At 39.3% G+C, this 23,418-nt stretch overlaps 1 protein-coding gene across 4 annotated transcripts in view; it reads left to right on the top strand.

The window, feature by feature from the left end:
* The first annotated feature begins 363 nt into the window (after positions 1 to 363).
* Positions 364 to 23,418, top strand: part of FMR1 (FMRP translational regulator 1) — a 57,505-nt gene continuing 34,450 nt past the window's right edge. The window contains exons 1-7 of one of the 4 annotated variants that reach the window (XM_038415854.2): positions 364 to 1,188; positions 12,281 to 12,333; positions 13,843 to 13,936; positions 15,090 to 15,161; positions 15,454 to 15,602; positions 17,984 to 18,077; positions 18,165 to 18,281. In XM_038415854.2, the coding sequence (XP_038271782.1) occupies positions 1,138 to 1,188; positions 12,281 to 12,333; positions 13,843 to 13,936; positions 15,090 to 15,161; positions 15,454 to 15,602; positions 17,984 to 18,077; positions 18,165 to 18,281 (630 nt within the window). In that variant the 5' untranslated portion in view covers positions 364 to 1,137. The remainder of the gene's footprint in view (positions 1,189 to 12,280; positions 12,334 to 13,842; positions 13,937 to 15,089; positions 15,162 to 15,453; positions 15,603 to 17,983; positions 18,078 to 18,164; positions 18,282 to 23,418) is intronic. The other 3 variants (XM_038415856.2, XM_038415857.2, XM_043492978.1) reach the window with 3 other exon arrangements.

The following is a 23,418-nucleotide window of genomic DNA, read 5'->3' as shown; positions in this document are numbered from 1 at the left end:
GTAGGCATACATTTTTATATGCTATTTTGGGATGCCGTTTGTCTGAAACACCTATTTGTTGTACTGCATGGTGCTTTCGACTAATGTCCAAGCAAAGAGAGTGGAAATTACTTAACACCCCTAACACTTTATTCCCCAACAACGCCACCTCTATGGAACAGGGGCTCCTGAAAATCTCTTGCAGATTTGAGCTGCGGCCCATTTAAACTATTCCCGAAGGAGAAACAGCTCATGAGAAATGGCAGGGGCTAGACCCAAGGCACCCCCTCCATTTACCCTCGGCCTGAGGAGCCGAGATGGGGTTAGATCTCAGCACCTGCCAGGTTTTAAATTCAGGCCGAGCAGGAAGCGCAAACCCCGGGATTAGTCCGCGCGAGTCAGCTGATTACCCGGCTTGGCACTCAGCGGCAACGGGCCTTCTTTGATACCCACCAACCGAGCCCCGGGCACCCCCCGCAGACCGCTCCGCTGCATGGAGCCTCCTTCCTCAGCCACCCTTCCCCCGCCTCCATCCTTCGACCCAAGGCCTCCCTGGAGGGCCGGGCCGGGCCGGGCCGCTCACGGAGCTGAGGGGCTCCTTCGAAAGCCACGGCAGGCCGCGCCTGCCCGGCTCACAGGGCCTCCTCAACGGGCGTTCCCATTGGCCGCCGCACGCGTCGATGGCGTGCCGCCGTTGGGTGGCGGTGCAGTCGCTCAGAGCGCGGGGGGTGGGGCGCCGTCGCGCCGTCAGGTTCGGTTGCGTGCCGCCGCCCGCGCAGCTGGGTGTGAGTGAGAGTGAGAGAGAGAGAGAGGGAGGGCGGGGTGCGGCGCGGCCGGCTGGCCGTTAGGGGGCCGCGAGCGGGGCGTGCTCGCGCGAGTGAATTCCCCGCCCCTCCCCCTCCCCAGCGGAGCCCGTCACGTGACGCGGGTTTAATGTTTACATTCTAAGCGGGCGCCCCTCTCCCCTCTTCCCCGCGCGCCGCCGGGTGGTGGCCGTTTCGCTTTCATTTCCGGGCAGCCGCGGGCGAGGAACGGAGCCGAGCCGCCCCCGCCCGTCCGGCTACGGAGCGAAGCGAGGCCCCCCTCCCCCGGAGAGAGAGAGAGAGAGAGAGGCGGCGCCGGGCCTGGGCATCCCGCACCGAGCCGCCGCGGCACAACATGGAGGAGCTGGTGGTGGAGGTGCGGGGCTCCAATGGGGCCTTCTACAAGGTACCACGCGCCCGGGCCGGGCCTCGGGGGGGGGGGCTTGGGCAGGAGGCGGCGGCGGCTCCTCCCGCCTATGGGGAAAGGAGAGAGGCCTGGGCTAGACGGCGGCCTGGGAGAGCCGGTCCCCCCCCACCTGAGGGGAGGGAGCGGAGCGGGGGACGAATGAGGGAGGCCGCCTTGGCCAGCCGGGAGCTCGGGGGCCCGGAGGCTTCGGGCCTATGAGACCTTGTGGGGGGAGGGAGGCCTGGGCTCGCCGCTCCCGGTGTGCGAGGGGGAGATGCAGAGGGCCCGGCTGGGCCTCTCCCCTCCTAGCGCGGCGGGGGACCAGCGGCTGAGCAGAGCCTCCGCGCCAGGGGCCTTGCATTGCACCCCGGCGAGCCCCTGCCGGGCGGCCCCCCCCCCCCCGCCGCCGCCGGAAGCTCGTTAACCAGGCTCTCGGGATGAAACGCCACTCCCGGTGGCGCTGTTCATGCTGCGGTCAGGGATGCCCGCGCCGACCTGCGTTGGAGCATCCCTTGGCCTTCAGGCCTGCTCCGAGGTCCTGGAAACGTTACTGACCAAATACGTCTCCCATTGAAAATGTGGTTTAGCCTGTTCGATGTGTACGTGGTGGCGAGTGTGCATTGGTGGTGGGGAGAGCCTTCACTGGGGCTGGAACACGGCCCCTGCCAGCGATTCCTGCTGCTTCTCGTTGTTGCCACTGTGGTTACATGAAATGAAGAGCAACAGGACATCACTTGGGTTGCAGTGGTCTGTGATCCGGAAGATTTAAAAAAACAAACAAACAAAGCCATGAGTAAAACGTTGGGCTAAGGCCTACTCCCGTTGGAGTCAGCTCTAGTGGATTCAGGCCCTTTCCACTGAATGCATCCGATGAAGTGAGCTGTAGCTCACGAAAGCTTATGCTCAAATAAATGTGTTAGTCTCTAAAGTGCCGCAAGAACTCGTTTTTGCGAATACAGACTAATACAGCTGCTACTCGGAAACCTGTCAAAATACAAAATGCATCCGATGAAGTGAGCTGTAGCTCACGAAAGCTTATGCTCTAATAAATTTGTTAGTCTCTAAGGTGCCACAGCTACTCCTTTTCTTTCTGTCAAAATACAGTTAACCGTAATGGGTCTGGTCTGTTCCTGCAAGGTGCTGAGCACTCCACTCATATGGGTGTTGAATGTTCTTACTGCCTTCAAGAATTGGGCCTAATAATATTCAGCTGTGTCCTGTGTTTGTTAATAAACTGGAGGTGGATAGGACTGAATAGTTCATCACATATTATAACAAGTGAGAGGTAGGAAGGAGGGTCAGGGACCTAGATAATATTGAGTTCCAGTGGTCTAAAATGATGCCAGTATATACAGATTTTTAAAAGTTAATTCTGTTTAAAATATTTGTTTTTTTCCTTAAAATATCTGGAGGGAGACATTTTCATATTTGGTGCCATCTCATGTGTTTTCGTAGTAAGGAGAGAATATATGAGCACTAAATAGAGCAGCTGTTGGGTCTGGAGTGTTCTAATTGAAATCCCAGATCTGTATATAAGTACCAGGAAATAAAATATTGAACACTTACAAAAGTCCCTTTTTTATTTTCTTCGTCTTTTCTTCATCTTTTCTTTATGGGGTTGATGATAATTGTTTAAAAGATAACTGAGAATATGAAGTATGAATTTTAGGAATTAAAGAGGGTTTTTAAATGACAGTAGTTTTTTATCTAATTGTGCACCAGTAATTAAATGCATTATATATAGTAGGCAGGCTTTGTAGAAAGAGGTCATTTAAAACATGTACTATCTGGTTAATAATTGATTAAAAGTATATACTACTGTGACAAGATTATGAGAAGATATAAAGTCAATTTTATGTACTTTATGTGAATGACATCAGTGCAGAAAGTTCTCTGCTTGAGAAATATTGTAAATTTTTTGATCCCTTCAATTTTTTTTTTTACTCTAGACTAATAATAATAAAAAAAAAAAAAAAAAGGGGGGGATCAAGTAACCCAGCACATTTTATTTTATTCCAACATTTCTGGTCCCAAAACAAGTTAGGTATATGATGAATGGAAGATTTCATTGGTTCATGAGTTACTCTGTTTGTTCCATAAACTGAGATTTTGTTTACTAAATGTGAACATCATTTAGTACATCCCAACTATTTTACAACATTTCTCTGAAAGAAAATTACATTTTTCTTATATTTTAGAATTCATATAAGCTCTTTTTAGCAAATAGGAAGGGTAAATAAGAAAGGTTTAAAATGACAAGCAAAATGATTAACTCTGATCCAAAGGTTACTTAGAGAAAACAATACATACATTATAAATGTAGAAACCAGTTCTTAAATAAGAAGTTATTCTCAAATGTTTAAGGATTAGTATTTAACAGAAAAGGCATAGTTTATCCATTCCAGTTGTATCTTTTTTTATATTACCATAATACCCAAGCCCTTTGCACTTATTAATTAATTCTCATGCTGCCCTGTCAGATGTCAGATTATCCCTATATTACAGACGGGGAAACTGAGGCACAGAATGAAATGGCTTGCCTAACATCATACTAAATTTGTGATGGGGGCCAGGAACAGAACAGCTTAAACACAAGACTATCCCAATGGGAAAATAAGAAAATTCTTCAAGCAGCATCTTAATGGATCCCTCTAGAGTTATAATATTGTAAAACTGTTCATCATCCCATTTCATTTTATGGTATGTTATGATCTAGTGATCATCCTACAGTTAGTACTATAAAACCACCTTAATTCACTCTGATTGGAAGACCCTTAGCAAAAATACTGTAAATACATTAAATCAGGGTACATGCTAGTATGTATGGAGTACACGACAAAGGATGAAGACATTTACTGGCATGAGTTAGGGAATGACTATGTATTTGAGTGGCAAAGCTTACAAAGAATTATTTAGGTTATCCCAAATGAAGGTCAGTAGTATCATCATATCAGTAATACCAACTATCAGTAATACTACTTTTTTGCCATACATATTAAAAGAAAATGTTTTAGTAATATACTAGAGAGCTTTTAAAAATGTTAGATATTTTTTATCCCTTTACCAGATGCCAGGGTTGTTTTTAATATTGTATGTCCAGTTGTATTAGTGGAGGAGAAAAGGGTAACTTAAAATTGGGGAAGCTTTTGTTTGTATAGTGGGGCTTTGGTCTGTTTGGCATCTAATATTTACTTCAGTATACACACAGTTTAATGACCTAAAATAGGTTTTATAAATCTTACTGTCACAAACTTAAGGACAGATACCTCATAGCCGGTCATAGCTAGAAATGAGTACCAAATCACATTAAAAGGTAGGATTTCTAGCTTTCAAATTAAAAAGCTCTCTGGCCTGGTTTTTCAGAAGTGATGAGAACTCTGAGCTCTTATTCACATTGCAATGGGAGCTGAGAGTGCTCAGCAGACATGAAATATAGGACGCTTATTTCTAGCGGTTCTTGTTGACATGAGATGTTGAACTTAGAACAGTTGCTGGACCCATTGTCACTCAGACCCGTTCAACTGTGGGTGGATGTTCCATGTTTGAGGATAGAAAACATTTTTTTACACTACTTTGTGTATATATTTCTTTTTCAGTGGCTGTTTTAAAGCTGTTCAGAGGTTTGTAGCTGTAGAAGAGCCTGACCCAAAACCTCAGATTTAAAAATATATGAACTTTAGGCATATTTGAAATCAGCCTGACTTTTGTGGCTGAGACCTGAATCTCTTTGGACGGTTAAAAATTTTAAGTGCTGGCTGATATGGCATTAATGGGCATAGTGCAGGTAAAATAGTCAAAGATGCAAGATAAATGCATTTCGTCGCACGGACATCATTAATATATATGTACTGTACAGTGTTTTATTTTCAGAGAGAAATACTTAAGTACACTTACAGTTTTTGAATGGCATGTGTTTCAGTGTGGAGTGTCATGGTACAAAATTTACATCTAATGGAAAATTTATACTAGGGAACAAATTAATAAGCGGGTTTAACCCACTTGTTCTGCAGCCTCATATACAAAATAATTGGTGATGTTTTAATGTCCTTCCCTCTACACATTTATTCCCTGTCAATGTAGTAAGTAAGAAGTAAAAATTGCAGTTGAGGACAGTGACAGTTTTAGAAAATTGTGATCATTTCAGTTGCATAGGGAAAATATAAAGGATGCTGCTAATAATATAACTATAGTTTATTTTTCTACAGTATATTAGAGAACTGGTTTTAATATAATATCTTAGTACTTTATATTTTCAAAGAATTAAACAAATATTAACGCCCTCTAGCGCCTCCACAAAGTAAGTAGATAATTTTTATTATCCTAATTTTGTAGATAGGTTAAGTGACTTGTTGAAGGCTGCTCCCTGAGTTATTGATGGAAATATGATTTAGAACTAAGGAGTTCTTGACTTCCAGCTCTGTGTTCAGTCTTGAAAACCATGATGCCTATCCATAAGTATTTTTCTGTAATGAATACAGATGCAGTGGAAGGCACAATACAATATACAAAGTAAGACATTCAGTAGTGTACTTGTTTCAGTTTTATTTAGTTTTACTGAAAATTACCAGTCTTAGGTCTTTTACTGTGTTCATAATTTTTAAATGCATTATAAAACTATATAGCTTAATCCCATCTCCCATAATACTAGTCTCACATGTAAAATTGATGCCAACATAATATGTTGATAAAACCTTGGTATCTTTTTCTCCTAAAATAGGTGTGTCTGTGGGACTTCTGTTGGAAGTGACCAAAGAGGTCACTTAAAAAAACACTTAGCTGTGAGCATATTCAATTATTCGAATTAGATAAGAAAATGTTGTATGTTTAATGCCAGTGGGGTTGGAATATACTGATTGCTTTTCCAGAAAGACACTCCACTACCTCCATTATCTCTTGCAGATGATATGCTATTAGCATCCTGTCAGTCTGTAACGTGGATCCATTTTTGATCTCTCCATCCACTTCCTGTCTCTGGCCAAATCTTGCCATTTCTTCTTCCATAACAATATTAAAATCTGCCCCTTTTTTTCTTTCCTAATGGTTAAATTGCTTGTCTATTCCCTCAATTACTACAATTTTTATTTTGGATTTCTGGATATTTAACTTGTCTCCATTCAAACTGCTAATGTTAAAATCATCTTTGTCATTTATTGTTTTAATCCTGTCACATCCTACAGAATTCCCCCCGGCTCCCTATTGTAGTTCCTTGTCCCTTCTTCGAAGGTTACAGAATTCATCCACAACAGATATCTCCAACCTTGTCTTCGTTTATGTCTATTCCCATCCCCTCCATCCTTCTAATGGTGCCATCCTGGACATTCCCTTTGTTTCCTTCCCCTGCTGCTCCTTTGTGACTTTTTGCCATTCTGCTACTCTGTGTGGAATGCTTTTCCCAGGCTTGTTAGCCAAATTGGCTCACTTTTCTCTTTCTGATTCCTTTGAAGAAAAAAATTACTTCAGCCATCCATGTTAAATGGATGTTAAATGATTAATTTAACCCCCCTAACACTTAATTTAATAGTGTGGTCAATATGTGCATATGCCATACTGAGTAACTGAACATTTTTCTTACCATAACCTTTATCCCTTCTCTTTCTCTTGCCCCTCCCCTACCCCGTCTTCCTGATCTCCAGTTATTACATCTGATTTTACACTTTAAACTCCTTGGGACAGGTACCATATCTTGAATTGTTCATGTGACATGCCTAGCATGCTCTTGGGCACTGAAATAATATATATATTGATGTTTACAGTAGCATAACTTTTACATTTGTAAAATGACTGATAATGAAATTTAGGCCATATTATTTGGATCACTGAAAGTAAAACTGTATTTTGCAGAGTTTGTGAATGTTGACACATTTGAGACCTCCAGTAACATCAATATGTTGCAGGGACAGGTTTTATTTATTTATTTATTTTTGTTACTAATGTCAAGCCCAGGGATTTAATGTTGTTCAGTTGCCATGATGAAAGTGTACCACATTAAGTTTTTCATGTCGGGGAGAGTGAACAACTTTAGTTATTTTCAAATGTTCTGGAGGCTGCTCTTTATTATGTGCTTTCTGTTTTTGTGCTCTATGGCTCTCTAGCAGTAAGGGCAAACCTTTCTGCTCATTAGTTCCAAAAAAAAAAAAAAAAATATGGCCACTAATAATCTAAATGTTCTTCTCATGGTCTGTTCCTCCCTCCCCTAACTTCTTTCTGAGTATCATTCCTCTTGATGTTATATCTACTCCAACCTTTTATCTTCCCCCTGTTTTCCCTCATCTTACTCTCCCTCTACCTTTAGTATGTTTCACACTCTACTATCTGTCATGCATGTTTGCTCAGGCTAGTCTTCCATCCCTCCTTACCCATACACCTATGAGCCTGAGATATACATATCTCTGCATCTTTATATTCCAGTTTTCCCAGGCAATCCCTGCAGCTTATTGATCTGTGAACAGTGTGGAAACTCTCTACGTTGTTCTCGCAAAGCCTACCTACTCTATTTTAAATGGGAATGGATTTTATTAATTCCTGGCACTAGACTGCTTCAGTTACTATCCTCCATGGCCCCACTGCCACTGAAATTTGAAACTGGACTTGTACTAATATATTAAAAAATGTATAGTTTATCAGTACATGTACCCTCTATATCATACTGCTGTGTTTAAACTGACGTGCATTTTAAGAAACCCTGCCATTCTGTGCTTGGGCAGAGGTTTTGTGGTCCCAGCTAATGTATTTTGTCAAGCATCTTTCTCTTTATAAGTTCTGTAATATTGAAAAATAAAAGAATGTTTCAGAATATCATAAGTTAGCTAGAGCTGCTTGTTTATGCTGTAGCAAAACCAAATTTTTAATTGAATTTATTCCCATGACTGACTACTTTTTTAAACTAAGTATGAACTGAATTGATTCATACCAATTTATATCATTTTCAACAGCGCTTGCTGTTGTGCAGGTACACTCAACATTTAACTTTATATCGGCATTGGGACTAGGTGCTTTTTCCTCTGGGCCATCTGATAGAGGATCAGAGGAAGACTGTGAAAGACATTAGAGAGATTTGGCATCCACACATACGGACATCACAGCAAGAGCAGTTGCATATGGGTATTGCTCTTCAGCGTTCCTGGCTTTTAAGTGTTCATGTCTCTTGGTTGAGGCTTAAGCCACGTTGAAAATTTCCTTTCTGTGGAAAATGTATATGGTAAGAAAACAGATGAGATCCAAAGAAAATAATTGATGCTAAATCCTTTGCACAATCTCTGAGTCATCTTCAATCAAGCTAGAAAGGTTCAACAACCTCCTCTTTCAGCTACCACAGACAGTAACTATGGCAGGGGGTTACCATTCAATCTACCTGAACTTCAGACTAAAGCCTATGAGAAGAAAGGAAAAAACATCCCCCCAAAGGTTATTGTCCTAATCAGTTGCTCATGTGACCTTCATTTTTGCCAAGCAAAACATTTGATGGATTGTTTTAAGAACACAGAGCTTGTCTTCAATTTGACTACCCCTCTTACTGTAATTCCCTTTCTAGGGCCATTTGGGCCATTTCCTTATCCGATGTGGTGAATTAACACATTATTCTAGCAGTTGTTGAGTTTGGATAGAAGAGCCAATTACTCTCTCAGCTCCCACCCAACCCTATCCCAGTTCACTCCATGCCATTTCCTGTATTTTTCATGGACCATGTTCAGTGTTTAGAACAGCTTCAGGAGTCCTTAAAGAAGGCGAAGTGCTCAGCACTGTAAAGGGAAAGACTTCTACTCAGTGTTTTTTCGTACTAAAAAAGACGTATAACATTCATCCTATTATGGTTCAAAGAAAATCAAAAAGATTAATTAAGAAGTTCAAAAGTTCTTCCTGCTGACACTGGTATCTGTCTTTCTTACTTTTTCCCTCAAGACTAGTTTGGGGCTCTTGATTTAAGATGTGTATTTTCATGATGTAATCAGATAATTTTGATAAGATTAACTTTGCTTTTGCATAGGTGACTGTTACTAATAGTACATAGACCTGCTCTTTTGCCTTTCTGCAGAATGATAGGTTTATACAATGTGTGGTAGTGATTACAGTATACTTCAAATGTCAAGGCATCCATGTCTGTTAATATCTAGATCAGAGGTGGGCAACCTATGGCCCGCAGGCCACATCTGGCCTGTGGGACCGTCCTGCCTGGTCCCTGAGATCCTGGCCCCGAAGGCTCACCCCCGGCCCCTCCCCTGCTGTTCCTCCTCCCCCGCAGCCTCACCTCATCGTCGGGGAAATGCTCTGGGCGGCAGGGCTGCAGAGCCGGACTGACCCGGTGCTCTGTGCTGCACAGCATGGCTGCCTGTCCTGGTGCAGCTGCGTTGCCAGCCACCGGCGCTCCAGGGAGTGGGGGGGTTGGATAGAGGGCAGGGAAGTTCAGGGAGTGGTTGGGGCGTGGATAGGGGTTGGGACGGTCAGAGGGCAAGGAACAGGGGGGTTGAATGGGGGCAGGGAACAGGGGGGTTGAATGGGGGCAGCAGTCCCGGGGGGGCAGTCAGGAAGGAGGGGGGGTTGGATGGGTGGGGGGGCCAGTTAGGGGCAAGGGGTCGGGGGGTCAGGGAGAAGGGGTGGTTGGATGGGGCAGGGGTCCCCGGGGGGCCATCAGGGAACAGAGGGGTTGGATGGGGCAGGAGTCCCAGGGGGGCTGTCAGGGGGTGAGAAGCAGGGGGTGTCGGATGGGGGCGGGGGCCGGGCTATGTCTGACTGTTCGGGGAGGCACAGCCTCCCCTAACGGGCCCTACATATAATTTCAGAAACCCGATGTGGCCTTCAGGCCAAAAAGTTTGCCCGCTCCTGATCTAGATCAATAGCTGATTCAGACCTGCACATGACAAACGTTTGAAAATGTAAAGGAGTACTTGTGGCACCTTAGAGACTAACAAATTTATTAGAGCATAAGCTTTCGTGAGCAAGTGAGCTGTAGCTCACAAAAGCTTATGCTCTAATAAATTTTAGTCTCTAAGGTGCCACAAGTACTCCTTTTCTTTTTGCGAATACAGACTAACACGGCTGCTACTCTGAAACCTGTCATTTGAAAACGTGTTCACTGTTTCAGAATGGGGCAAGTCTATCCTAAGATTTGTCGAATACATATCCTTAATTGCTGCTATCCTGGATTTACCATAAGCCAAAACAGAGGAAAGATGGATATGAGATGTATGCAAAATTTGCAATACCCATATGGGTGTATGTGAACCTAAAGTTCTGTTGTCTTATGTAAATACTATTTCTATACCTATCTCAGCATGCGTGAGACACTGAGCTCTGAAGTTAATTTGTTTTCTGTCATGCCAGAGAAAAATATTAACTGTATTTTTGGTATGTATGGAAAGGGAGGCTTTGTAAGTGATATGGCCAAATTTTATAATCAGTTTGTGTCCTTTCTGAAGGTACTTTGGTATAAATAACTTTAATGCTTCCTTTAACATTCCTTGAGTGCTTTAAAGGGTGGGCATACTGTGAAAGGGGCTCCAGAGACTAACGGTGGCTTTGCTCTTTTTCACTTTGCTTTGACCTCAGCTCAAAAGAGATTATTGCAGTTCATTGCAGATTATTGAGCCAGTATTGAACTTCCTGCTAGAATCACAGTTGTACTCATGTACACCTGTGTCACTTCATTTTAAAAGTAGTCGCTCTTGATTCTCTTGTTTGATACTTAGGTGCTTCTGTTTTGGAAGAAAAGTGAAGTTACTATGGAATCTGAATTATAAAAGTGTCCCCTCGTTTCACTAAAGGTCTCAAAATTGGGGGAAGGTTAAATGTTCCACATAATATTTGGTGTAAATAATCTTTAACACGGTCAGTGGTCTAGATTATTTTCATTTTACTGATGTGCTAAAAATACCATCACTGTTAGTAGAACAAACTAGCATAGTCCTTTCATTCATGTCCCTCTTCCCCATCTACTCTCCTGAATACAAACATGAATCAACTTCTTTTATGGACAAGTGCAAGCAGAAAACCCATGCTACCTATCATCAATTATCATAATTTTTCAACACAATTACATTTATTTATTTCTATTTAGACATTTGCAAAAGTTCTTTTGTAGTGCGTTTAGTTAGTGGAAGAAATTTCAAAATTTCTACCCCTCTCCCTTCCACATAACCATGATTATCTGGAGGCTCTGAATAATACCACGTAACTTTCTATGCAACACTTTTCATCAGTACATATTTCATCGGTGCTTTACAAAAGTGATGAGTATCAATATCATAATTTTACAGATGGGGAAATGTAAACACTGTGAAGCACAGGAAGTCAGAGAGGATTTCCCATGATCACCCAGCAGGCCAGTGGTGGAGCTGAGAATAGAATCCAGGTTTCCTGAATCACAGTTCAGTTCTATTCAGTAGGCCCTCTAAAGTCTTTTCCTCCTTATCCCAAAGGAGAAGCTTAGGGATGAAATATTTACAGAGCCATCACCTCAGGAGGAAAATGGAGGGAAGGATATAGTGTGTCCCACTTGAATTAATCTAGAAAGGAAGTTGCTGAGTGCCAGGCAATAGCATTGAAGGGAATCTGGCTAAAGCTTGGGTGAATTGGGTATAACTGGGTCTTGTTGGTGTTACTGGAACCTGTTTTGGGAACTGGGGAAGGAGCTCAGAGAGCTGAGTACTGGGATATGGGGTGAGGAATAAAAATTTGTTGGGATTTTTGATTCACACTACAGTTCTACAGTCAGAACTACAGGAAATGTAGACTTTTAGGCAAACCTTATTTAACACAACATATTAAGTAACTGTACATAATGCATTTAACATTTATACATTGTTTGTATAATGCACTTCCTTTTAAGAAGTGAAAAGAAAATAGTGCATGTATGATTTGAGTACTGCATAAGCACATCAGTGTACTGGTTGGTGCCCATAAACCAGGGGAGTACAAAGATGTCAGCAACTTTCTCTATAGTCTCATCTTCTAGGAAAATACTGCAAAATTAGAGAGATCTGATTTTAAAACAGACTTAATTTTTGAGTTTCAGTGGTGTCAGTGGAAAAAAGCTTTAAGATGGCAGTATTTTTAAAATATAGGCGTTATCCATAATTCTACTATTTTTTTCATATAGGCATTTGTAAAAGATGTACATGAAGATTCAATAACAGTTGCATTTGAAAACAAGTAAGTGTACTGCTGATGTTGTAGTTTTTCACAATGTTTAAATCTAATACTGTGTCTCTAACTTAGTAATACATAAATAGTGCCTATTTCAGTATGGGTAAAAGCATTTAAAACATTTAAAATCTGAATGCTTATGCTATTGCTCTTCACAGTAAAAACTATTGTATTTTATTTTAAAATTTTATTTAGGAAAGATGTAATAAAATAAATAAGTTTGTTTTATTAAAGACAAAGGTAAACATTGCTGTATTACTAATGTTATATATTATGTTTGGATGGCTCAAAATCAGTTCCATGAGTTAACCTGTATCTCTTGTTACTAGACTTGTTAGACTCACCAAGTTATTCTGAGTTGATTTTAAAATGTAGCAGAATCAACACTGAGGCCTCTGGCAGCCCCCCTTGCAAGAAATCCATGTGCTACCCACCCCTTTCCATTTTTTTAAGAATACATACACTTAGAGGCATGTAAAGAGAAAATCTTGGTAATATTCTGTATTTATGTATCTGTTGTTTTTTTAATGGAGGAAAACAATGCACACCTCTATATACTTTCTCCAGCATATATTTGTGGTTGAGGTGATATCACTAAGTGTATGCTGAGACATTCCTTTCTAGCTCCTATTAAAGGCATGGGTGTTATAGGACCTGAGGAAAGAGTGCATTTGAAGGAACCTTTAACTTAAGTTATACTTATATCTGAAAAAATAATTTACATACTATCACTGTTAGATATTAGAGAGAATTCTTTTTCTGTTTTTAGTTTGTACAATAATACTGTGTATAGTCAATTTTACTGTTTCTCCTATAAAGTCATTGAACTTCCCTATTAATTTGTTTGGTCTTTCAAATGGCAACAGGGAAGAGAAAAACACATTATTTAAAGATACAGAAAAATGTGATTGTTAAACCAAAATAAGTTGACGTGAGATTCAGAGAAGGTGTAAAATCTGAAATTTAACTTGTTTTAAAAAGCTAGATTTCCGAGCTGTCTTTTTCTTTAAGCTATTGTGCTTGAATATCCATGTTAGCCTGGTAATAAAGTGCATACTGCACATATTTCTTAAGTTGATGAATCTCAATACTTTACTGCACCCTTTAAAGCTGATCATTTATTGATCTGTTCTACTCAGTAAAGTTGGATTATTTTTTAAATTAAAAATAGAAGAATTTGGAATTTGTTAGTATAAAAATAGAACTTCTAGATGTTTGAGGGTAACGTAAGCAAAATACTGTTTTTTTTGGGGGGGAGGCAGAGGGGATTATTTTGGTGGTAAGATCCCTGGTACAGTTTTAATACTTTTTAGTTTTAAGATGCTTACCTACATTTTTAAAAACTTTTCTGCACATTTCTATAGTAGATTCTGTTAATTTAAATTTCATGAAGTTTTTGTGTGAAAATGTATGAAAAGTAAAGATATGAACTTTACAGGTCTAAAACACTTGTCATCCTTTTAAAAAGAAAGTGAAAGTACATGGGCTAATCTATCACTGTATTTTTGTTTTCAGCTGGCAGCCAGAGAGACAAATTCCATTCCATGATGTGAGGTTTCCACCACCTGCAGGCTATAATAAAGATATAAATGAAAGTGATGAAGTAGAGGTATGTATTATGTTTTAAACAATACCTTTTTAGTGACAGGAAAAGAATGTCAGCTAAGTAACTGGGAATAAGTAGAACACTTGGCCATCTCATTGATATCAGAAGATAATGCTGAGTCTATTTAAGAGCTTCTTTTGACAGTTGTAAACCACATCCTTGACACTTGAGGGATTTGTATGCTACAGTTGTTTCCCTGACCTCCATGGTAATGATAGCAATTGGCTTACAAACAGTACTGTAAATTAGATCCTCGTGTCTTCATTGATGAAGGAAACTGTGTTAGTATGTGCTTGGATTTGAATCATGTTAGCCAGAATTGTTTCAGCAGTATAGACAGGGCCTATATGTATAAAGTAAAACCTCAATATAAAAAAGCAACTTTGTAATATGTACTAAAAAATACTGCAGTGCCCATTGATAACAGACCTGCTAACTTGATGGGTTTTCAGACCTTCCTTTCGATCTCTGGGGGAAACCCATCTGCTTGTGATTTAGCTGTCTTCCTCACTTCCCCAGTTGATTGACTGGGAATGCAGAGTTGATCTGTGGGATATGGAAATATAGCTTATTTTGATTCAGAGAGCAAAATAAACTATGCCAGCAAAACCACTTCTTTACTGATAAAACTGTCTGCACTAGGGCTTTTGACACATAGCTATGATGTATAAAAATAGCATAAAATCATCACATCCCTAATTGACATTGCTATGCTGGCAACATTTTTTAGTATAAACCTGGCTTTATTGATAGGTTCTATATGTCAATTTGCTGACTATATAATATTGTGCACTGGCATGACCCATACAGTACCTGTATGCATTTAGAAGAGTTATAGATGAAAATGAAATATTAGCTGGCCTATAAGTCTGAATTCCGTTGCTTTTTTGAGTACTTCAGGATTGTCCTGACTTTTTTGCTGATTCTTATGGGCTATAATTTTTATATTTGCTATGGTGTTTGAACTAGGCACTTTTACATTTTATGGCTCTCATGTAATTTACTGTCTTGAAAAGCTCTTGCATAGCAGAGACAGATTTAGTAGTAATATCAGTCATGACTTGTGATGTGTTTTATGCAAATTCTACACAAGTTTCTTTATTAATATAAGGTAGCTCTCATCTTGCAGTGTTGTACATTATACTTTTTTGTTTAGGTTTATTCCAGAGCAAATGAAAAAGAACCATGTTGCTGGTGGCTGGCTAAAGTGAGAATGATAAAGGGTGAGGTAGGAATATATATACATACACACTTCAATTTTCTTGTATTTCTCTTTTCTTTTGCAACTGTCTGGACATCGGATTTGAAGATGTTTCTCTTTTTAAATTTATTCTTAAGTAACTATGTAGGCTATCCCCGTAGCAGGAAGTTTGATTAGGAGTGTCTTTTTACCTAAAACTAAAAAAGTGCAGTTTATTTGCACAATTAAAGAATACTTCACACTCAATGCAGTCATAGCACAATTCTTGTTCTTGTCATTAAACATGTAGCTTGGATGATTTTATTATTTTTTATATCAGTTTTATGTAATAGAATATGCAGCCTGTGATGCTACATACAATGAAATTGTCACAATTGAGCGTTTAAGATCTGTGAATCCCAACAAACCTGCAACAAAAGATACTTTTCACAAGATCAAACTGGAAGTACCAGAAGATTTAAGGCAAATGTAAGTACAAATCTGTTTGTATACATAATTTATTTTGAAATTTTGCTTGACTGTAAGAACTCAGAGAAGAGGGAATTGAAAATTGTCATTAATAGTTTAAATGAGATTTTTCTACATTTAGCAGATGAAAGTGCAGAAAATGTAGACATTACTAACAATGTCACAGTTTAGACCCATTTCAGGAAATAATGTCTGAAGTGGTACTGCAAGCCTGCAGAAATAAAGAATTTTTTTTCTTTTGGGTTTTCATAGTCTTGAACAGTATAGAACCATGTGTTGATTTTTGTTTCATTGTTCTTCTGTTTACTGATATAAATAGGAAAAATGAATTTGATAACTTGATAAGATGCATTCAATTCTTATTTGAAAACTACATGAAAATACTTATTTTTTTGAACTTGATAAGCACATTGGATATGACAAGTGTCTCTGTAAATACATGTTTAATGGCTGAGGAAAATCCCATGCTGCTTATTAAGTTTAGGTTATTTTAATGATGAATGTATGGATGAAATAATTGAATAGTAATCAGTAATGGCAGAAACTATCTACTGGTTTGAAATAAGAACAACTAATTGTGAGGCTCTTCTGGAATGCTGACATGTCAATTACCTGAAAATTCCGGAGAATGTAGTTCAAAAGCCTCAGTTGAAACTCTGACTTCCCTTTGTAGCTTTAAAAGATAACCCAAAACAGAACTGGAGAAGGGGTCTTATAGAAAGAAGCTATTCTATTGCAGAAGACTCCCCAACCTTCAAAATTGTAGGCTTAGTGGAATATTCTGTAGTCCACTTAGTGAACTTCTATGCACCCTGCTGCTACTCATTTATATTGAGTAGAGAACTGGATGCATTTACAGTGCTTTCATTTGTTGTATCATCAATTCTGGCAGGCAAAATATAGAATCCTAAATCCTCCGTCCTAACAGATACATTAAAAAAAGGCAGCTCAGTTTCTTTTTAAATATTTAAGATTAAACAGTCTTTTAAAGAGAAAAGATCTTAACTTTTTTCTTCTAAAAAGCTCATCGTTTCACTTTTTGAAAGCAGTGTTAGATGAATCTGTCATGTGCAGGAACAACATATGAGCTGCAATGAATTACAGAGAAATAATTTCATCTCAGATTTCTGGTGAATCATATACCTTTGCATTTTAACCTGAGCATTTCTGTTGAAATAGTTCCTTACTTGAAGCCTCTCTGTTTTATGAAATTTAATTGAAAATTCAGCTACTCAGTCAAATGCAGAATAACTGTACTTAATACAGTTTAGATAAAGTTTAGTAAATATTTTTCTGAAGTACAAAGTTAAGACTATAAAGCTTGGCTATGGGAAAAATGAGTGAAAAATCTTAATATTCAACCATTATTTATATAAGACACCACCTATCTTAGATTATTTTGTGAAGAGAACCCTCCTGAATCACTTGATGAAGAGTTCAGGATTTGCTTATGCCAATACAGTAGGTGGCGAGAGCTATCTGTGAAAACTATCCTCCTCTTCCCAAGTGATAAATTATTCAAAATTAAATGTGGTCGTTATCACAGAAATATGGACATGTAACCAGATATAATTAAAAAGTAAATGACAAAACTTAACATTCAGAAATGCAGAAGAAAAATATATTTTACATAGGACCAAAAGAATGACGTGCGTTTCAAGGTTCTAATGCCACTTTCTGATGGTTGAGAGTCATTGTGTGGGAAGCCTTTATTGATATGTGAATGAATTGAATCCAAAGTGTCTAGTCTTAAATCTACTATAACCAGTAGAATTAATAATAGTTCCTTAATTTTTTCTTTAACTAATAAATTATATTTTCTACCATCAACTATCAATAATTTTCATTTAATAGAAATATATTATCCTTTAAACAAGTTTAGTTTGCACATACCCATGCTTGTGAAGACCAAAAAAATACTTGGAACACTAATCTTTTAATCTTGCTTCGCATCTTCAGAAATTACGCATGCATGCATGCCTGGAAAGACAGCTGGAATATCTCCTTTTACTATTTTCTATATTTGAATCAGGAAGGAAGTTCTGCCTTCCCCTTTGTTTCCCACATCCCCTCCCCCAAAGATTGTCTGCATCCTTTACAGAAGAAAGGAGTATCTTTAAGTTTAGATTCTTCACACAGCAGATTTGAACTGCTTTTTATTCACATATTTTCTTTGAAGGTGCTAACTCTGGTTACCATATCTGCTTGTGCCAGTGGAATTATAGTTCTCAGATATTAATTTAGCATACCTACAAAACTACCCTTGTGTTCTACAAAGAAAATATTTTACTATTAATAGTTTCAAAGATGAAACATTTTATGATTGAGCCACAAATACATCAAATAAACATTCTGTAAATATGTAACATTTTTATTCTTAGGTGTGCCAAAGAGTCTGCACACAAAGACTTCAAAAAGGCAGTTGGAGCATTTTCTGTAATATATGATTCTGAAAACTATCAGCTTATCATTTTGGTAAGTACTATTTCCCTAACTACCTATTGTAAGGGTTTGTTTGAACAGTGGATTTATCAACTATTTTGTTTTTTATCAATAATGTAGTCCATCAATGAAGTAACAACAAAGCGAGCAAATATGCTGATTGATATGCACTTTCGAAGTCTTCGCACCAAGTTATCTCTGATATTGAGGAATGAAGAAGCTAGTAAACAGCTAGAGGTATGTTATCTGTTTCTCCGTCAGATAACCTGAATACTGTACTGAAAACACTTGTGCATTTATAGGTGGAAGGAGTTTTTTTACATGGGTGGTGTTATAATTAAATACTACCAGTATTCTCAGTGTTCTACCAGGTGCAGGTAGAGATGTAGTCCCTGACAGAGCAGTTTACAATTTAAGGGTCTAATCTTGCATCTAGTCCTACTGGAGTTAGCAGGGTATGTGTAGGAGTGAATAATTGCTTCATAGCATTGGACCCTAAAATGCCAAGATTTGAGAACACTATGCTAGGGAATCCAGAGATCTGTGATAATTTAGAACGTTTGTTTGTTTTTAAATATAGATGGCTGTGGCTATAGCATGGCATCGACATGGGTTAATGTTTGTAGCCCTCATAGGAAAAACAGGTTTCCATATGAGGTTTTAAAATGTTTAGGGTGGGAGCCTGGAATTCTGGAATATGAAGGGCTTTAAAGTGTGGCATAAAAGAGCACAACAATGAATTGGAGAAGAAAATTAAGGGAGTGATGAGACTACTGATGTTGGCAGAGCAAAGGGGATAGTATTTATAATCAGTAGATACAATGTTCACAAATCAACATACAACAAATATGACATACTGTATTCTTACGATTCAAGAGTATGTTGAGTGGCTGGAAGCTCACTTGTGTTTTACGTGGGAAAAGAGTGGGCAAGCAAATACTTATTTTGCTGTATAGTAGAATGAACTTTTTCTTAAGTGTAAATCCTAGATAATATCCACATTTGTAAAGAATTTTGAGATTTACTGACAAGAACTGTGTGTCAAGTACCATTATTACTATGTAAAATTTCATATTGGCAAATGGCACCTCTGTTCTATTATGTTGGAGCCTATAATTTCAGAGGTTTTAATTTCTCATTTTAGCATAATGAAACATATTATAGTGCAGGACTTCACAAGTCAAGTGAATTACACGAATGTTGCTGTTGAGTTACATCCCACAGGTTGAGAAACTAAGAGTAGTACAATTCTGAAGACACTAGCACCAAGCCATGAGTTAAGAGAAGAGCAACTCACTCCCACTGCCATGCTGATCTTTCCTGACCCCCACTGCTCCATTTTTTTTCTCTGTCCCATGCAATGTGACGTCCTGGGGAAGTGGTGCTTCAGAACACAGCCTCTTGAAGTGTTACTTCCCCAGAGCTAATAACTGTATGGATAGGAAGCAGAAACACCTTGTTCCTAAACTTAATTCTCTCTCCTCCTCACGTACATCAGCTATTACTGACATCCTTCAGCTTCCACTCAAATCCAGCCATTGGATCTTGTTACTTCAGTTCTGAAGCTCTTTGCAAACTCAAAGGATTGGGGAATTTCAGTGAATTCTGACCACAAACCATGAATGGATTTGGGGTCCTGGGTGGAAAACAGTTGAGAATCCACTATAATAGTGAGATAAATCTATAGCTGTAGTATAGTGGGATGAAACTTGGCTGTGATATCTATCAACAGTATTTTTTTTTAAATGGCTTAAATGATTTTAAGTGACCAGAATGTATCTTTTTCCATGCATTTTTTTTTTTTTTGCCAGTATACATAACCTATCTATTGGCAGTGTTTACTTAAAACAGTTTTATCACAGATATTTGGGGGGGTTTGCTTTGTGGCTTGCTACTTATATACACTTCCATTAACATGGTAGTAATTCAAAATAAACTGATGTATAAAGAATAATAACTGTTTCATTTGTTTCATATTTGTCTTAAAGATCCATCATATGTTAATATGACTAATTCAGTGAACTGAAAGAGATCACCAAGCCAATTTACTATTGGTAGAAATTGTGAAGGGACAATTTTTATTTCCAAAACGAATTTTCTCCTACATATGCTTTCATGGGCTAGCAAGTTTTGTTGTTGGATTTTTTTACGTATCTTGTATTTATTTGTTCTATCATCAGAGAACAAAGGAACTAAAATGCAAAATTGTTGTGCAGTTATCAGTCACCAAATAAATCAGAATTTCTTTTTTGTAAGCTAGCTACCATACTCACTAGCTCTGTTACGCCTGGACATTTGGGGATAGTGCATAATTTTACCTAAGAATTTACCTCTGTGTGGTAGGTTGAATTAAATGCTAAATGATCTTATTGCGAAACTTCCTTGTTTGTTTTTTACTGTTCTTAGTTGAAATTTTAAATTTAGTTTTTATCATAACTGCAATTGAATACTTGCAACAATTCACTTAAATTTGATAATTTCACTAGTGAAAATGTGTTTTCCTCATAATAAACATGACCAAAAAAATGCACTTTTGCATATGTCTAAAAATTACTCTTGCAGTAACGCAAGAGTTGGGCATTGTACCACTCAGTCACTCTTCAGCAGAACATTCTCTCATAAGATAATTAATTACATCTATGGTTTTTTATAAGGCATGAGAAGTCTTTGTAATGGATAGTTGTCAGTCAATATTTTATTCTTTGAAAATAAGATTTTGTAAGAAGGATGCCATGTAAATTTTCTGATTCCACTGATATTTCCTTAATTACACCTTATATATTGTTACCCCAGTCACAGAGCAAAACAGTGCTTTTTAATATATAATCTTTTAAAATGCAGTTCTACCCTGGAAGGAGATTTGTAAGTTTCATTGGGTTATTGTACTTCAATGATTTGAGCTCAGATTTGCTCAGTTTTACTAATCAAAATGAGTTTTCCTGAGTCCTAGTCCTGCAAACTTGCCTTCAGAGCTGAAAGTTGACTTTTAGTTTTTCTTTGTGCAAAATCTCCAGTTAAAAAAAAAAAAAAAAATTCTGCAGACCATTTTATGCCAATAGTTACACTTGTATAGCTGCATTTAAAACTAATGGGACATGCAAAGATTTAACAGTAGTTAATCTGAAGTAAGTTGCACTGCACAGGAGTAGGCCCAATCATTACTGCCCTGCTGAGACAGGGTGCACATTTTATCTTGTTAAGGGTACATGATTGTCGCATTCTCATTCACGTTCTCTGTTGCACCACTCAACTCTTTACTCTGAGTTTGGACTTTCTTTATCTGTGGAAGTGCTATGGATGATTACTAGGGCTGTTGATTAATCGCAGTTAACTCATGCGATTAACTCAAAAAAAAAAATTGATTGCGATTTAAAAAAAATTAATCACGATTTTAATTGTACTGTTAAACAAGAGACTACCAATTGAAATTGATTACATATTTTGGATGTTTTTCTACACTTTCATATATATCTTGTATTCTGTGTTGTAATTGAAATCAAAATGTATATTTTGATTACAAATATTTGCACTGTAAAAATGATAAACAGAAGAATTAGTATTTTTCAATTCACCTAATACAAGTACTGTGTTGTAATCTCTTTATCTTGAAAGTTGAACTTACAAATATATAATTATGTACAAAAATACTACATTCAAAAATAAACATAAAACTTTAGAGCTTGCAAGTCCACTCATCCGATGAAGTGAGCTGTAGCTCACGAAAGCTTATGCTCTAATAAATTTGTTAGTCTCTAAGGTGCCACAAGTACTCCTTTTTCTTTTTACAGATTTTACATGACACAGTTGCTACTCTGAAACAAGTCCACTCAGTCCTCCTCCTTCTTCAGCTAATTGCTCAGACAAACAAGTTTGTTTACATTTACAGGCGATAATGCTGCCCTCTTCTTATTTACACCGGAAAGTGAGAACAGGCTGTAGCCAGCATTGCAAGGTATTTACGTGCCAGATATGCTAAACATTCGTATGTCCCTTCATGCTTTGGCCACCATTCCAGATGACATGCTTCCATGCTGATGACAATCATTAAAAAAAAAATAATGCGTTAATTAAATTTGTGACTGAACTCCTTGGTGGAGAACTGTACATCCCCTGCTCTGTTTTACCCGCATTCTGCCATACATTTCATGTTACGGCAGTCTCGGATGTGAGACTTGTAAAAATAGCTACAGCACTCAACCCAAGATTTAAGAATCTGAAGTGCCTTCCAAAACCTGAGAGGGACGAAGTAGGGAGCATGCTTTGAGAAGTCTTAAAAGAGTAACAATCCGATGCGGAAGCAACAGAACCTGAAAGAAAAAGAAAACCAACCCTCTGCTGGTGGCATCTGACTTAGATAATGAAAATGAACATGCATCGGTCCGCACCATCATTTGGATGGTTTTTGAGCAGAACCCATCATCAACATGGACGCATGTCCCTTGGAATGGTTGAAGCATGAGCATTTGGCACGTAAATATCTTGTGATGCCAGCTACAACAGTGTTATGAGAATGTCTGTTCTCACTTCCAGGTGACATTGTAAACATAAGCAGGCAGCATTATCTCCTGCAAATGTAAACAAACTTGTTTGTCTGAAAGATTGGCTGAAGAAGTGGGACTGAGTGGACTTACAAGCTCTAAAATTTTACATTTTATTTTTGAATGCAGTATTTTTATACATACGTCTCTACCCCGATATAACGCGGTCCTCAGGAGACAAAAAATCTCACCGCGTTATAGATGACACCGTGTTTGTATCAAACTTGCTTTGGCCCCCTTGTTCCCTGACTGCCCTCTCCAGAGACCCCCGTCCCTAATCACGCCCAAGACCCCACCCCCTATCCAACCCCCCTGCTCCCTGTCCCCTGACTGCTCTGACTCCTATCCACATCCCCCCACCCCCTGACAGGCCTCACCGGCAGAGGCGGGAAGAGGAGCAACGCAGCCCCAGCCCGCTCCATTCTGCCACCTCCCAGCCGTGGCGCTCTGCTTTCCGCCGCCAGTGAGTGCAGGGAGGTTGAGGAAAGGATACCCTCCATACTCGCTGGCGGCGGGAAGTGGAGCGGCGCGGGCCCAGCCCGCTCCACTTTCCGTGCCCTGGCCACAGCCATGTCGCTGAGGGGTGGGGGATTGGGAAAGGTCCTGCAATCACCTGCGTCTGGGAGCTGGCGGAGTAGAATGTGCTGGGGCTGGGCTGCTCGGCTTCCGCCACTGCCAGTGGGTGCGGGGGGGAATCCCTTCCCCCGAGTGACATGGTTGGGGTGAGGGAAGCGGAGCGGGCTGTTCCCGGCCCCCTGCTAATCCCCTGGGCGGTCCCAAAAGTGCCCCCCCATACACAGCTTCTACTTCCCAGACCCTGACCGCCCGAGACCCTC

The sequence above is a fragment of the Dermochelys coriacea genome, chromosome 9 (genome assembly GCF_009764565.3).
Source record: "Dermochelys coriacea isolate rDerCor1 chromosome 9, rDerCor1.pri.v4, whole genome shotgun sequence".
NCBI lineage: Eukaryota > Metazoa > Chordata > Testudines > Dermochelyidae > Dermochelys > Dermochelys coriacea.
This window is presented reverse-complemented; position numbering and strand designations above follow the sequence as displayed.